Raw genomic sequence first — 17771 nt, 5'->3', positions numbered from 1 at the left:
TATTATTAATGATATTCATTTGAAAAAAAAAGTATGTACAATGAGGCTGAAACAAGTATATGGAGATATTTCTAAAATAGGTAGTCTATGCCAAAAACTTCATCTAAATCAGAACACTTAAATTACTGAAGATCTAATGGATGTCAATTAATAAGCAAGAATCACCCTCTAACTTGAATTCTAGACTTGAATTTAATTAGTTATTGAATTCTAGACTTGAATTTAATTAGTTAAACCAAGAAGTAAAAGATAAAGAACTTTATCTGGTTAAAAATTGAATCTATTTAGTAGAAAAGCACTTTAAAACCAAATGTCTGAAGAGCATCCAGGACAAATGTACACAATGTTTTTTTTGATCATCTTATTTTTAACTAAGGTATACCACACCTTTTGTTACTAGTCTCACAAGTATTACCTGAAACGTAGAGAAACTGAATACTCCATACTCCTTATGCCTTTGAATGCTTTTTTTCCCCCCCTCAAGTCTTAACCAGTATTAACATTTGGTACCAAAGTCAACACCTTACCATGTACAATTACTAATGCGGGCAAAACACACTGAAGTTCAGTGGGGGGAAATTACATTTTTATTAGCAATAAATAAATTTAGTAATTAATTTGGACTGCATGAAATCAGAAAGACAAGCCTTAAAAATCACATTTTCTCCCTCCCCATTCTCTGACTTAACTCCTTCAACCTGGAGGCTTTATGAGGCACATGAAGGAATGGAGCACTGAGTCATCAAATCAGTATACAGGGCCTTCTCTGCCACTATCCACTTCACACTTTGTTTCTACTCCAGCACGTGTTCTCCATGAAATACAGTTCCTTCAGGAATATCCACATGCCAGAAACAGTTTCTTCACATGAAGCTGAGGATATCTGCTCCACCACAAAGCACTCCTTGTTCCTCCTTGGTGTTCCCTCTATGATTTATTCTGTTTCCATGATTTTTTGTCTTTTTAGTTCCCTTCCAGTATTTCCCCCCATCCCAGAAATTTTCATAGAGGTTCCATCATTCTGATGGTCTTAAAACTGTGCCCTCCTTGCACAGGCAGCTGCAAACTGCACAGGGCAGTACCTGGCATCTTCCAACAGTGACCCTCTGCAGTGCCTCTGCTACATTCACCTGAAGCCTACACCCAACACAACTTTCTAATTGTTCTGCCCCCAGGGTCTTCTTTCACTGTGAACACACTTACTGAAGTTTAATGTAAAAAATAAGATTACTGTAAAATTATAAGTGCCGTACTCTTAATCACAGAGGAAACAGCCCACAGAAATTAAACCATGATAGCCCCTCAAATTTTTAACTTGCTATATTTGTGATCAGTAAAGACACAGTTGATTACCAACAATTAGAGGTAAAAAATCCAGTTCATGTAGCTTCAGATACACAGATATGTATATGCTAGGAGTCTCATTAAAGACAATCAAGACCTAAAGAAGTCTGTTTTACTGCACGTCTTCCAAGGTTTAAAGACAGCTCTAGAGATTCTAAAGTAAATTTAAGTTAACAAAAAAATGGCACCTGCCTCACTAAACCAGTCATACAATTTAGAAGACTTATTTCCCAGAAAAACACTTTCAATTGCATTTCTTACCAATATATCTGCAAACTAATCATGTAAATCTACAACTTGAATATCACTTAAACTTCAAGCAGAGCTAGGGAGCAGGAGAAAAAAAGATATTTGAATAGAATCAACAAAAACAAACAAAAACATTTGACCAATCAAGTTACCTGATTATCATATCTAAGAGACTGCGTTCCAACCAAAAATCTTATTGCATCTGTTTCTGCTGTCTGAGGTGTTAACGCTCGTGCCTAGGGAAAGAGAAAGCCATCAGAAAAGTTCAATTAACACAATCCATTAATTTCAGCAAAAAAACTTTAGGCTTATGTATCAGTCTTAAGCATCATATCTTACAATTTTCATAATTGCTTGCCCTATACGACTATTTTGCACATTTTGTACATTTTTCTACAATTTCTCACATTTGTAATATACATGAAAGACAGAGGTCTAAATACTTATCTGGCCTTCATAACAAGAGCAATTCCTCCAAATTAATTCTCCATGAACTGCAAAAGGAGAAAGTAAAATAGAAAAAACAAGCAGAGGAACAATGGGCTTGATTCATAAGCATACTGGATATAATTAAAAAAAATAAAAAAATGCTGTTCATGCTAGCAGTCCCCCCACTGCTGCTCCTTTCAAACAATTCTGAAGGAAGATCCTTGCATAAAAATGAAGGAATTCTTTTCCTCACCATTGAGCATCGAGTTTTTTAAAAAATTAAAAAGCACACTCTTCAAGAAGTAAAATATTTTCTTTTTCAATTCTCGATCACCAAAGGTGATCAACTCTTCTTTTCTTGTATAAATGATTAGACAATCCATTTACCTATGGAAAGTGTCAGATACTTGTATGACTGTCATATTATTGTTCATGAGAACTCTAGATTCTTCAGCTTGCATCTACCATAGTCTTGAAAGAAGAAAAATCAAAACAGTTAAGGATTTCCTATATGTGGAAGACAGAAAAATAAGCGATGCTTGAATTAAACCTACAGTTGCTGGTTTGCACTAGTCACTAACAGAATTTTCACTTATTTTGAGGCAGACAGTTCTAGTGACCCACTACTTACCTGTACAAAAAAGATACCTTAATATTATCCAATATGGGTTTTTTTTCTCAAAACACTGGAAGAGAACACCTTTGAAATTCAAATTCTATTTGGCTTGAAGTCGTTCAGATCTCCTCAGACACTGCTATAATCTAAGCAGATAATTCAGAAAGACTTATGCAACTCCAGAACGGCCCTTCACATCCCACTCTGCAGCTATACACTCTGTACTCAGGAACAACTAGCTTGTCTGAAACTTCTTTTTAAGTTAATACCAAAAAGATGTCTAGAAGAATACAAAGACAAATAGATCACAATGTATACATATTTTTCTTTACATAAGACAAAACAGTCCAAGCCCTTGTCTAGCAGCAACCGTAAGAACAAAATCATTTTCATAGAAGTATTTGAAACATAAACAATATACACAGTTCATATGGAAGACAAAATGACTTGACAATATTTTGCTCAAGATTGAGCAGAAGTTTAGAAAAACATAACGAGTTTAAAAAGCGTAAGCTAGTACATCAACATTTATGAGGGTTGGAAAATACTAGGGAACACGATTCAGTGAGCAGTTTGTGTTCCAAACATACTCAAATGTAGATCAGAGATCAACATGAACCTGTACTGATCTGTTTGTAGTCTCCTATTTACAGAGCACTTACTTCCAGCAAGACTAGACAGTGTTTCATAGAATCACAGAACAACCTGGCTTGAAAAGGACCTCAAAGCTTCAACCCCAACTGCCACAAGCAGGGCCAGCAACCACTACGCCAGGATGCACAGAGCCACATCCAGCCTTGCCTTGAATGCTTTCAGAAATGGGTCATCCACAAACTCTCCAGGCAATTTCTGAATGACAGAAACAATAAGAGTTCACCTAAAAGACTGCAGAAAAGCTTTTGCCTTGAACAGAATTTACATTTGGAGATCACTAGCAAAGAGCTGCTTTTCATTTCTGACCTCCTTTCAATTATTTTGAATATTATAGGCAAGTCAATCGCCACGTATCTCTTTCAAGCAAACAAGTTTATTTTTGTTTCTGCAAGTTGAGCAGAAGAGACCTCCAATACTTTTAATAAAAATAAAGAAAGGAGCTTCTCACCCCTTTTAAAGCTGTTCAAATAGATCTAATCCATTTGCGTTCAGGAATGAATTGGGTTAGACATAAAGTGCACAAAATAAGATTACAGACTACCATTTACTGTCTGTCAGAATAAACTACAACTTCCACAGAACACGGAGTTCAAACTCATCAGCTGTCAACAGAATAAGGAAAATCTGAATCTTGAAATAAACAGCATTATGATGGACTGTCACATATTTCCTGGACAAATGTGTTTAGTTTTGTCTACTTACATCCAGAAAAACAATTTTTTTTTCCAACAGAAGTCTTGCGATGAATAAAGTCTCTGCATTAAAACAGCTGAGCGGAGTCTAGAAGAGTGTGCAATCTCTTTCACGAAAGCATCCTCCCTCACAACCACAGCAACTTCTACTGTACAATGCAAATCCATTAACCTAAACTCATACAAACCTTTCTTATACAAAGCTAGTTATCCACAGAACACTAAGTAGCATACAGATCTGAAAGCAGTTTACTAACAAAAATACTAAAATTTTATTTACCAAGGAAATTGACATGACGTGTGGCATTACATACTAGCACAGCAAAGCCCCACCTCTCATTGATGCTTCTAGACTATACAACAATAGAAGTAATTAGTTTCATTTTTAAAGGGCATCTAAGAGTCAGAAAAAAAACAAAACAAGGAAAGAGTAAAATATTGTAATCTGTGAAGAAACCTGCATGGCTTAAACCAGGTGGAGTTTTAAAAAAATTGGAACAATACTGCAGCAACCTGTGAGGAATTTTTGTGAATATTTTTAACTGTCTAAAGGAAGTTTATGAACATAAATTCAAAAATCCCACCCAGCTAGCACAAAAGCAGATACTGCCTTTGAAAAGCAAACACTAAAGACTTCTTAACACTATCCGCCAAGGAAACTGAACAAACCAGCAGCCTTCACATCTGCGCACAGTGTTCTGTAGCTTCTCCAACCAATCTATTCTACAAAATTAGGGCTTACACATACATAATTAAAAAAACCTAAAGAATCTAACAATTATCATTTTCACCTCGTGTTTCAGAAAACAGATTTCTTTACAAATGACAAGAGATGAAAGCAATGGCTGCTGAGAGCCATAATAGCACCACTGTGCTTCTGAGGTGCTCCCAAACACTGTCCTTTACATCCTAGCACTACGATGAGCTATTCTGCCTACTCAAAGTCTCTCAAGGCAATAAAAATGTTCTGAAGAAAAAAAAATCACTTGAGATAGAGAGTGTGTGGGAGGCAGAGGGGTTTGGAAGAGGAACAAAGGAAAACCACCTTAGGACTCCAGGGCACCACATCATTTGTTCCCAAGACAGTAAAACAATCATGCTTATAAAAGCAGAAGAGAAAGTTATGAATGAATTTTGAACAAAAATTACATCTTTACCAAAGCAGAAAGGAAAAAACAACAAACCCGCAACAAGAAAGACCAGCACCTTGGACAGAGATAAAGAGAGCGATGGGGGAAAAAATGAGTTGAAGACAGGTGTAAATAGGTATTTCCAGAAAAGAAAAGCTTAGATTACTAATTTCATATATGATCTGAAATCCCGTTCTATCACTTCCCAATGGAGCTGCTGCATTATTCAACCTAGTTACCACTATTTGCTATGTATTTTCACCAGCAATGAACAAGAGGCTGCATGCTGTGCTCATCCAAAACCACACCAACAAATGTGATGCCCTGTTGTTGTCACCACTGCTGAAACATCATCCACCACCTCAATGTGCTCACATCCATTGTTTGGTCTCCATAAATGTTCAGCAAGGGCAGATGAATGTCAGTAGGTGCCAGTTTTTCTGCATGGAGAAATTCAGTTGTACAATTTTGTTCCATACATACTTCCATATCAGACATCATTGTGTCAGACTGCCCCTCTGCTGCCACCTGTCACACAGTAACAAAAAGTAATGGAATACTGGTGAGAAGGTTCAAACTCTACTGCCACATGCCAAATTATTTGCCATAACTATTGTTGGCACTGCAACGTGCCCTCCTCATGCTCTGGTTGCTGCTCATACAGCATTAATAGCACACGGTTTGGCTGCTGCTGAGCAATGCGTGCACATCCAAAGCTGAGCCACCACCACGGTGGCATGGGACAGGAGGCAGCCACAACACAGGTTGTGCTGGGACTCAAGTTGGACATGCCTGATTTGAGAGATGATGAAGGCTGTCTTGGAACCACAATGCACCAAATGCAGATTTAGTCTGTAATTCCTCTCTAAACTTTCTCACTTGCTCTTTCTTCGCTAACCAAAACCACAAAGTCACTTTCTGAATTCAACTGTTACAATTTGGGGTATTACTGTGCAAAGAAAAAAGGAGCTTGAGTAATTTCAGTACTAATTCTACACATACTTTGCCTAATTGATGTGTTGCACCGGTCTGATAAGCAAACAAAAACACTGCCCTCAACATCTGAATATCTGCATTAAATGAACTACAGAAATCCTTTTGGCGCCATTTAAAAATGACAGTCTGTACTATCAAGCAGTGAAATCACAATATGAGATATTCATGACATTGCATTCGGCTTGCAGTCCCCAATTCTGAAGGCAAACAGACAACCTGCTTATGCTCAAACCCAGAAATATTATACTGATACTTGCAAGTGCACGACAGAAGAAGGTTGGCTTTGCTGATAACCCAATCTGGAGGAAAAGAAAAATCAAGAGGTTTTTTTCCCTCCCTCCTCAAGAAAGTCCCAGGATGATAACAGCACGAATATTATGCTTGCCTTCTGGCCTGTTTTCTATTTTCAAGTAGGTACACTTTGATCTTTACCAAGGTAGGACAGCCTTGTTTCTCCCATCACAGCAGGAGACTCCAACCATCAGCTGCAGAAAGCTGCAGCAAATCCATCAGTGAAGAGGTTGGCAGCACACATACCCAGGTGACCTTCAGTGCTCTGACAGCTGCTTTCTCAAACTCCTTCATAGCATAATAATTCCCACCAGGAACATATTTAGTGCATTGACCCTAATGCACAGGCTGACAGATTCTGTAAACCTCCCCAGCTACAAAAGCAACCCTCGCACAAAACCTTGCATAGCAACATCATCCCTAGAAATCCCAGTTTCACACTGTCACTGTGCACTCATAATGAAGCATAAACATCTTTAAGAGTTCTTCAAGCTCACATAACTATAGCTTCACACTGTGATTCAGTTGTACCATACCTAATATTACTATGATCCTGCTAATTGCTTAAGGGTCTTGAAGAAGTAGTAACCGCCCAGTCCAATCCAAGCATTAAGGTCTCAGAAGATTACATACAAGAGCTTTTTCATATACCTTACTTTTTTCCTCCTCTCCAGCAAGACTTTTAATCCAAAGATATGCTTGGCTGGAGTCCTATACGATGGCCTCCCCAGTGAAATTGTCTAAAGAACAGACACAAAGGGAGATGCAGATACAAAAACTCGTGAGAGAACTTCCAGTCTGGACTAAAATATATGGGATTGGCACTCACGATGCAAATAAATCAGGAAAGAAAGACTGAGTAAAACACAAAGAATTTTATTAAGTCATAACCATGCAGTTTCTTGAATCATGACAATTATCAAAATAAATCTTCCAAAGATATCTCTAATGCTATCAAACCATTATCTTAGTTCTGTTCAGGTAACTTTCTTCTATCCCATGAGGGACTGAAAATGCTCTCCCAAAGAAAAAGAAAACCCCATTGCAAACACAAGCCATAGCCTCCACACCTCCCATAACAGCATGGCTGTGCCTGAGAGGATGCAGAGGTTCCCTGGGTGCTGCACAAGTGACACGCATCACCCCAGGAAGTCCCTTCTCCTTAAGAATCTACACCTGCCTTCTACTACAAGAAGGGTAAATCATTATAGTTACTCTCAGTACAAACTAATTTTATATACGCACACATACAGTACATTACCCGTGACCAACCCATGCCAGTTAGTATCTAGTTTTTTTTTTAATGTAAAGTCTCTTTACAACTTTTCAACTAAGAGCCACCTTACTCAGTCAAACAACCCTAAAATCTTAGCAGTTTGTACAAATACGACCAACAACTAACTGAAAATTAAGACGGACCAAGTATTGCTTATAATTACAGGACAAGAGAGCAAGATACAAATTCTTCCTCCAGAACCACAGTTGGCATTGAAACTGTGCCATAATTATGTCCTGAAAAGCAACTTTCACACATCTCACATCCGGGGCTATAAGTACATCCAGCCATCCTTAATCTGTGGCCTGTAAAGTACTTCCAGGCACTCAGTAATTCTTATACACCAACTCAAAAACTCACTGTTGAAATACTTAATCGATAGGAAATTGAAAGAAACTATGGCTCACCTGAAAAAGAAGCTTATTCAATAAATAGTAAGCACAGTGTGTACACTAGACTAGAGAGCAAACATCAGTCAGCTCCACCCAGGAGATATACGAAGCAAATCATTTCATTAACAAATAGCAAGGTCATAGAATGGCTGAGGTGGGAAGGGAGCCTCAGAGCTCACTTGGTCCAGTCCCTGCTCCAGGGACGTGCAGAGCACACTGCCCAGAATTATGACCAGGTGGCCTTTGAAGAGGAAACTTCACTGCCTCTAAGCAATTTGTGCCAGTGCTCTGTCACCTGAACAGCACAGAAGTGTTTCCTGGTGGGATCCTTATTTACCACACTCTCACAATTTAGATTATTGATGAAGTTTGCTAAGATTCCTTTCAGAAATGTTCTGCAGCTACTGCTATTGACTAGTATCCATCATAAAGATTCACAGCAACATCACGTAGTCTTCAATTCACGTGGCTTCTCACCCATCATCCATTCACTTCATTTTGACAGCAGTTGGATCACAGAACAACTATGCTGGGTCATTGTCAGGGGAAAGAAATCATGAAAGAATTACACATTCTAAAGCCGATGCATACTTCCCATGCTTATGCAGTATTCACATTACTCACAGACACAGCACAGAAAAAAACACACCACGTTTTGAGGGTGATATAAACATTATAAACAGCACAAGAAAAAAAACTGCAGCCAATAGGTAAAACTGAGGAAACGAAATAGGTTGAAAATTAAACTAATCCTGCATAAAATGGAATTCATCAATTTACTTGATAAGGGTTCTTCAAGGTAGTTGCAGTAAGTATAACATGCTTGCACAAAGGCTCAGTATTTGTATCATTAATTTACATCTTCATGTGTATGAAGTGTGAGTTGGCTCTGCCAACTAAGATATTCTTATTCCATTAGGCTGTAGTTTCATGAAAACCAAATTTTAAAAGAATACTATTTACACATTATTCCAAGCTACCTTACTTATCTGATAACTATCAAAAAAAATACACCTATAACTGACAAGAAATATTTTTATTGCAAGTGAGCAGGTAGACAGCACAGATAGAAAGAATTAGCTTTGTATTCTTAAAAACTATGCTCCATTGCAGCAGATCAAGCACATACCTACAATCACTACATTTTCTCAAGCAGTAGCCAAAACCAGATTATTACTGATTCCTGGAGCCAAACACAAGTTGGGCTAGTCTGTAAGTAATCTTTAGTGCAGCTTCTAGATGCTCTGGGTTTGTGAGATATAAAACAGAAGTAGAAAGACTACTCCCTCTCTATAAATACTTTATCATTTCAAACGTCAGATTTGAGTAAGCTTGTCATAGAGCTGAAGGAAAGGTCACCAGTAACTAAAAGAAAAAAGACAGACATAAGCAACAAAAGAAAAACTCTTTAAAAGGACTGAAAAATTCCTCTGAAGTCACAGTGCTTTTGGCATCATAAGCCATCTTTCCTAACCCCATCCTCACTCTAAATGCTCTGTATTAAGTGCAGTTCTCTCTGGTTACTACCATCCTAGTACATCTGCTTCACCATCCCATCAGAACTGTTACACACATCGCAGAAGGGAAGAGGTCCACAAGAGATGTGGAAGGCTGAACAGTGCAGGCCCATGAGCAGGCAGCACACAGGCAAGATGCCCAATACTACTGAGAAAGAAGACCTCTTAGAAAGAAGCTATGAGTTTTACTAAATAGAGTACATATTCTGTTCCACAAGAAAGGCTTAAGTTTTTGTAAATTTTTAAGTATGTGTGTAACACTACAGCGGGATGGAAAGTACTGCAATAGTAGCACAGTGGCAAAGTCTTTGGCTATAGCAAATTAGAAGAGGCCCAAATGCAGCAGCTACAAGGTAGGCAGGCAAACAGCTGCTTACCTTTGGAAGGCCTCTAGCAGGTAGAGATCTCCAGTGGAATACCTATGCCTCCACTGCTAACCCTTAAATGAGGTCTGGGAAGGGGTGGATCCTGGCTCCACCTCTTCAGGTCGCTCAGGAGCACTGCATGCACCTGAGCTCCCCTGGGTTGGCCCTGCTCTCCCACCAGGTGCTCAATCACTGTTTCAGGTCATGACGTAGCATTAGTGCTATAAGTTATACACAAAACAATGGCATATTATCAGACTTCAGTAGATTTAACTTGTGTAACACTGACTTGCACTACATCAGCTCTTAGATGAGGGGAAAATCAAACAGATGTACAATTTTCTAAAAGATTTTTTTTTGTGTAGTCAGCATTATAGAACACACAATTCAGTACACAGAGCACCAAACTCAATAAACAGAACCTCCATACGTTGTCAGAATGCTTTCCATGTGCATTTTAATAAAGAAAAAAATGCATGCAGACACACATTTATTTCATTACTTTATAATACTGAATAAAACAGTAGAATGAAGATATCACTCTGGGAACTGCAGACAAAATACAGCTCCCTCTATTTGCACTGTAATAGGGATAGAGGTAGGGCAGATGTTGCTAAGGAGAACGTGCAACAGCTGAGTAAAACTTTTCCGTGGGAAGGAATAACAGGACAGCATCTTTCTCGTCTATCCAGCTACTGTAGTGGGCGTTCCCATACAACCTGTAGGAACTGCACTATGAGACTGCATTCCTCCATTAAGATCAATAGGTTCATGAGACAGAGTAGGGCAGACCAGAAAGAGGCTCAATTCTTATAGCCAAAATCATGGACACTCCATTGGAAGGGGTTATGGTGTAGACCAGCTAGCCCAGCCCCCTGCTAAAGCAAGATCCCTACTACAGGGCACGCAGGCAGACATCCAGGCAGGTCCTGAACATCTCCAGAGAAAGAAACTCCCGCACCTTTCTGGGGAGCCTGTTCCAGTGCTCCATCACCCTTGCAGTAAATCCTTCCTCGGTACAGAACTTCCCACGCTGCAGTCTCCGCCCGTTGCCCCCTGTCGCGTTGCTTCCCACCCCTGGAAGCACCAGCCCCACTGCCGGCCTAGGGAGCGGCACAGCAGCTCCTGCAGCCGCAGGAAGCTGAACCGACACTCCTCCGCCCGCACCCACCTGGAACTCCAGCCCGTAGATCACCGGCGCGTCGTCCTCCATGCCGGCACGCACCGCCCGTCTCTCCCCGCTCTTTCCTGACCTGCTCCTTTCTGACCCTCGGCGCTGCCCGTCGGCCGCTTCCCGGAGCAGACCCGGCGCAGCCGCATTAGGGTCCGCCTCGGCCGGCGGCGCATGCGCGGTGGGGGAGGGCGGTGCGCTGAGGTGAGCCGGGGGCGGAGAGGATCCGAGCTGGGCGCTGGGGCCTGGAGGAGGGCGAAGACGAAGAGGAGGAAGGGGAAGGTAGGTGCGGAGGCCCCAGACCTGGAGGGCCGCGGTCTGTGCGGGATTTTGAAGGAAAAATGTGAAACGGTGAAATGACTGCGCAGTTAGAGTTGGATACGTGGTTACTTGGTGTGCCTTGTGTTCTCCCTTCAGCTGCCATGGAGAATAGTGCAAGCAGTGCTAAGGATGCTCAGAGCATCTTGGATGAAGAGGACAGAGGACATGCAGCGCAGCACAAAACTCAGGAAGAAATTCTCTTTCACGAGGAGACCATTGATCTTGGTGGTGATGAGTTTGAGTCTGAAGGGAATGAAACAGTATCAGAAGATTCAAATAACTTTATAGATAAGCTTAATGAACAAATGATGGAGAGTGTCATTATTTCAGACTCTCCAAACAACAGTGAAGATGACACCGGTGAACTTGGTTGCCTACAGGAGATTGTAGAGCAAATGGAAGCTAAGGATAACCAAAAAGCTCAAGCAGAAGTGGGTAAAGAAGAGCTTTTAAGTAATGAGAGCGAAACTGAACATGAAGAGACACCCAAAGACATCTCTGAGATTGGAACCGATGATCAGGCATCTTTAAAGGAAGAATCAATTCAAGAAGCAGAGAAAGATGAACCAAAGTTGGGAAACAACATTCCCGTTGAAACGAAGCCAAATGGTATTGATGAAAGCAAACCAGATGACCAGATGCCATCGCCCAGCAGTACCAAACCTTCTGCTGAGGCTGAGCCTATCCCTGTGTGTACCATTTTCAGTCAAGCAAACAGTGCTAATGCACAGCCACAGTTATTCCTGCCTGATGGCTTCGAGCCACAGATGGTGAAATCTCCCAGTTTCAGTAGTATCATTGAGACTCCAGTGAAGTCTAATCCGCAGGTGGTTCAGCCCAGTCCTAGTCTAAGCAAGTTCTTTGGTGATACTGTTAACACTAATACCTTAGCTGCAGATTTTTTTGATTCATTTACTACATCCAATTTTATTTCTGTCAGTAATCCCAATGCGAGCTCTTCAGTACCAGAACAGTTGTCCTCTCTGTCAAATGGTGGAGAAAGTTCCTGTGCTCAATCCAGCCCTACTTTCTCTGTGGGAAATGGGAGACCTGAAGCAAGCAGTCCTCAATCATCCCTGGAAACAACGCAGTCACCCAAGCCATTCTCACAAATCCAGGCTGTATTTGCTGGGAGTGATGACCCATTTGCCACAGCCTTAAATATGAGTGAACTAGACAGAAGAAATGATGCATGGCTTCCCAGTGAAGAAACGAGGAATGTTCTCATCTCAGTTGCCACACAACAGTACAGCACTGTATTCATAGACAAAGAGAATCTCACCATGCCTGGATTAAAATTTGATAATATTCAGGTAAGAGACTGATTGTAATTTATTTGTTATTTGTATGTTAGAAATACTGAATAGTACTGCTTTTTTGCCAGCTGCCCTCTTACTCCCATGCCAGCTCCCTCTTACTCTCCTCTGCTCCCATCCTTACTAGGAAATGTAATGTCACTGCCTACTAGTACCTGAAAGGGATAAAACAAATGCTGAGGTAAATTTTTTAGATTTAGTGGAAACCAATGTTGACAGCATACATAAAATCCAGAGCTAGATCCAACTATAAATACATGTGTATGAAAGTGTGTAAGTAGAAAGAAGACATTACAGTATGTCCATGTGATACATTTCTGTGGTAAGACCTCATGTAAAATCAGCAAGGGGATCAAAGGGGCTCCCTCTTGCTTTCTTCATTATTATTTATAAGCAAACACATCAGCATAGTTCAGTTTTGAGGTTCATTACATGAATTTTATCGCCTCCAGTTATAGGTTTTCAGTAAATGTTCTCCCTCACTGGCTGAGCATCACTTGTTCTGTATGATTGTAGGTATTTGAATTGTGTGTTTAACTGAAACTATAATTGCAGAGTACTCAAAATGCTGGCTAAAGCATTTTGGGAGGCATGTTTTTAGTGTTAAATCAGCTTCCAACAGCACGCATTGAAGTTTTGGTGTGAACATGAGTTTGTAAACAGGAGGGACGCCAACTTTTACAGGGGCAGAAGATGATAGGACAAACAGGAATGGTTTTAACCTAATAAAGGGGAGATTTAGATTAGGTGTTAGGAGGAAATTTTTAATTCCATGGGTGGTGAGGCATTGGCACAGCTGCCCAGAGAAGCTGTGTGTGCTCCATCCCTGGAAGCACTCAAGGTCAGGTTGGATGGGGCCCTGGGCAGCCTGAGCTGCAGGGCAGCAACCCTGCCTGTGGCTGGGGGTTGGAACTGGGTTGTCTTTAAGTTCCCTTCCAACCCAAGTTGTTCTATGAATTAAGGAGTACTGGAATTACTTGACTGGCTTTTGAAATCTCCAAAAATAGTTCACAGGTCTTCAATGGTCTTGGGCTGCAGACTGGAAGGCAGAGAAATAGATAGCTGAGCAAAAGTAGAACTTGAACTTGCGGCACAAGAGAGTAGCACACACAGAATTACTCAGTTCATTGCTAGAAAAGCTGGAAGTAGACCACATGTTTGAGCAGTCTTCCTCCTAGCTGCTCAGTATTGTAAAATGTAGATTTAATCTTTCTGACTTCAGAAATCTATATGTTAAATGTTTGCCTGCCTCAGCTAGTTTCATTTCTTCAAATTACTGAGCTACTTCATTAACCTGATTCTGACAGTTAACTCTTCCACAATTGAAAACGCTTGTTTTAATTGGTTGTGTCATTTCTTTCTTTATTTATTTATTAGTTTTCTGTGGATATTTAAGGTCAGTTGATCATGTGCCACCTTATCCATTATAAATGTCTAGTTAAACTTTGATCTGTAGTATCTCTGAAAGGCATTTTGTAAATTATGTGAAAGGAATACCATGCACGTGTGTATATATAATTATATACCAGCCCTTTGTGGCCAGCACCAAAGGACATGTGTATATGTAAAGTTAATACAGTTATCTGTAGGGTAACAATTTGAAAGAAACAAATAAGTATATATTGGTATTTTTATGCTAATTGAAACTTGAACATTAGAAAAAAGTATCTAACAAAACACGCATAGTAAATCTAGAAATTTTCATTAAAATACTACAAATATCTATACATTTATATTGATGTCACATAGAAAGAACTGGAAGGTGTTTCTCAAGTGAGAAAATTACATTGCTTACTTTTGAGTCAATATTTTTTGTAACAAAATAATGTTTAACAGTGTCTCGTGTTTCTTTTTTTTTTCCTGCTGCTAATACAAAGGGAGATGCAGTAAAAGACTTAATGCTGCGCTTCCTGGGGGAGCAAGCTGTGGTGAAGAGGCAAGTTCTAAATGCCAACTCTGTAGAACAGTCATTTGTAGGCTTGAAACAGCTAATTGTAAGTAAAAATGTTCATAATCTAATAAATATTAAATGTCGTGCTTCCCTCAACATTACTGCTACCTAATGACTGTGAGGAGGGAATAAAAAAAGTATGTTAATCTGTTTGTGATCCTTCAGAAGTACGAGCCAAAATACAGTGATTTTCTCAATGGGAATGAAACTGGTATTTAAATACTACTGTTAATGGACTTAGCAATTTTTCTGTATGAGCAAGTTAGAAACAAGGCAATTTTAGAGTACTCCGAATTTTATCAGCTGTTAATTTTTACACAACGTAAATGGTTTCAAAATAGATTTTAATGGCTTTTTTGTTTATTTCCATATGCATTCTTGATGTTTTCAGAGTAATGTTTAATAGAAGGTTAAGATATACCATTAAAATGAGAGGCAAGGCAAAGTGGCAGTTTCAACTGTTTTAATTTTTTATTTCAGAGCCTGAAAACTACATTAAAATACTTCAGCCTTTAAATAGCTGCATCCAGCAGCCTCGTGAGCTTTGCCTTGTTCTTTCAAGCATTGTGTTCCATATGGATCTCATCACTATTAAAATGTCTGAGCTGAACTTAATCTGCTGTGATGTCAGAACGTTTCAGGCTTATTTTATTTCTGAAAAAAAAAGGATGAAAAATTACTGAGGAAAAGCACTTATAAGTGCAACAACAATTTGCATTTAGCATTTAACATTTCATAGTTCAGCTGTGTTACATTACGTGTAAAAGCTCCAAAGGAGACTTTGTCATGTTTGGAAAATTCTAGGTAGTCTCTTCAAACATTGTTCAAGGAATTCAGAGTTCAGTTTTTGAAACTTAACGTGAAAAAACATACAGCATCATCACTGAGATGTTCTTCCTGTCGCTCTCCATGTTCTGCTGAACTGGAGTGTTCAGAGGAAAAAAAAGTCTCACTAAGAAATCTTGTCTTCACCTGTGCCAGAGTAGAAAAGAGCTTTTTCTCCATTTCCATTTGCTCTTTCAGAAGGATTGTTTTGACATGCAGGGAGGAACAAATCTTTCTCCATTTGGCCCCATAGCTTTGTCCATGCAAAATGTTTTGTGTTGCAAGCCATCTTATACCTTAAGTACAGTGCTACCATGGGTATCATTTTATCTTTGAGTGTGCACTTAAGCCTCATAAGAGCATTATTATGGCTTTGGAATTAAAGCAGAGAGTACAGGAAGCAGTGTGCTGCTGTCACATCTTTTGCTGCCTGCAGCCAATTCCTCATAAAATTTCTCTCATTTGAAGGTGTTTTGTTCTTCTTTTGTAAAATCAAAACCTGCCATTCAGCCCAAAGTCAGTGTTCTTACAGCTTTCAGGGCTTCCAATTGAGTATGGAATGCAACGAGTTCTCGGTTTTGTTTGCAGAAATTTGGGTTTTATTATAATAATTAGATTTATTTTTTCCTTGCCAATATTGCTGTGGGTTTTGGTGTTTTTTTTTTAATTCTTAATGTGGAAAACTTATTTTGAACTGGCAGCACTCTTAAAGGCAGTAGGTATTTTGAACCTTCTTAGGAACATTAGAATTCTGCGATAGATTATATTACTTAAAAAGCTGGATGCCAGGACAGAATAAGTGTAAGAAGTGCTTGTTTAGCAACCAGCAATTTTGCTGTCTTTGAATGAACTCCTGACATAGTATGTTCATGGACTGTTATCTTTTCATATGAAGGGCCACTTACAAGGAATATTCTAATTAACATCTGGATAAAATCTGGAGCTTGAATTCAGACTCTGACAGAATTTGGGAATATTGCTATGCAGTTCCCATAAAAGCAGGATTTTCCTTACCTGTTCATTGTCCATATGAATTACACAGCAACATAAAAAATTATCAGTTCTGTCATATAATTCAGTTCCTTCCTACAGTGGACAACCATGTCATAGGGTCTTTTTCAAAGGGGTCCACAGCACAGAAAAGTAAAACATAGACTTTATATCAGTATGGAGCTAAACTCTGTCCTTTTATTTAGATGTGTACATGTGAGCTAGCACCTGAACTAAGTCAGAAGAAACTGGAAACATCTAAACTTAGATGGGTAAATGTGAAGTCCCATCTAAGATGCCCAAGAACTGTAGGAAGGTGCTGTATGAAGGCACCAGTATCCATTGAAACTAAAAGTAAATGCTGAATCCTGTTAAGAGATTTGTTAGGTTAAATGCCCCAGTGATGATATTCTCTCTGTGCTGTATAATAATGATTGTGAATTCTGTTCTCATGTTGCTTTTTAAATCATTTTCTTGATGTTTCCTTCCTCTCTACCGTTACTTCATATGGAGAGACAGTGACATTTCTATTTCTCAGATTTTTTATATCATTTTTAAAGGCAAAGTTTTCTGATTTCTTCTCGTTATCTCATAGCAGATGCATTGTCTTTATCATCCCACAGCTCTTCTTGATATCTCTTCCTGTTGAAACTAACATTGTCTCGCTATGTCTGTCTAGAACTCAAAGCAGTATACAGTACATGTTCATGTACATGTTTTTAACATGTTAATGACCACGTTTTACCTCTTATATTATTCTGATACTATAGATGATGTGATCCTTGAGTAGGGCTGTCCTTTATATTGAGAATATTTTCTGTATTATATCTGCAAATAAGGATACCAGCTCCATTCACCAAGATCACAAGAGAATACCTTATATTAGATTTATTCCAGTATGCATAATGAATGAGAATGACTTAACCTTCCTTATAAAAGTTTTAATAACAAACTTGTACAAGTGAAAAGATAAATGTGTGGATTTGATGAAGTTAGTGTTTGCAGCAAAGAATGTTGATGACTGAGGTTATTTTTGGTAGATTAATACAAACTACAAAAGTTGCTTAAAGGACAACTAGCTGTCAGAAGATGAATGCTACCTAGAAGATAGTTGGCTGAATTTCCAAATGTACACCAGCAACCAGCAACAGTGGCATTGTTTCTGAAACAAATAGCTGTTCACCAATAACTGAGCTCTGTTTTTAAAGCCAGGCTCGCAAAAGTTTCGTATAAATTTAGTTTCTAG

General features: G+C 39.2%; 2 protein-coding genes across 4 annotated transcripts in view; one reads left to right on the top strand and one right to left on the bottom strand.

Annotated features, from left to right (window-relative positions):
* EIPR1 (EARP complex and GARP complex interacting protein 1) overlaps positions 1–11187 on the bottom strand; it is a 59803-nt gene extending 48616 nt beyond the window's left edge. The window contains exons 1-2 of the mRNA XM_065730750.1: positions 11123–11187; positions 1746–1829 (exon numbers count right to left, since the gene is read on the bottom strand). Of these exons, the coding sequence (XP_065586822.1) occupies positions 1746–1829; positions 11123–11164 (126 nt within the window). The 5' untranslated portion in view covers positions 11165–11187. The remainder of the gene's footprint in view (positions 1–1745; positions 1830–11122) is intronic.
* Positions 11188–11543: 356 nt separating this feature from the next.
* The window catches only part of TRAPPC12 (trafficking protein particle complex subunit 12), a 43142-nt gene continuing 36914 nt past the window's right edge, over positions 11544–17771 (top strand). For all 3 annotated transcript variants that reach the window (XR_010621879.1, XM_065730747.1, XM_065730748.1), the window contains exons 1-2: positions 11544–12756; positions 14637–14753. Coding sequence is in view for 2 of the 3 variants with exons in the window: in XM_065730747.1 (XP_065586819.1) it covers positions 11545–12756; positions 14637–14753 (1329 nt within the window). In the remaining variant the exon portion in view is untranslated. The remainder of the gene's footprint in view (positions 12757–14636; positions 14754–17771) is intronic.

Source organism: Cyrtonyx montezumae, unplaced genomic scaffold, assembly GCF_038088225.1.
Source record: "Cyrtonyx montezumae isolate F1298 unplaced genomic scaffold, pur_monq_1.0 scaffold_13, whole genome shotgun sequence".
Taxonomy (NCBI): Eukaryota; Metazoa; Chordata; class Aves; order Galliformes; family Odontophoridae; genus Cyrtonyx; species Cyrtonyx montezumae.
The sequence above is the reverse complement of the archived record's forward strand: the minus strand, read 5'-3'. Positions and strand labels throughout refer to the sequence as shown.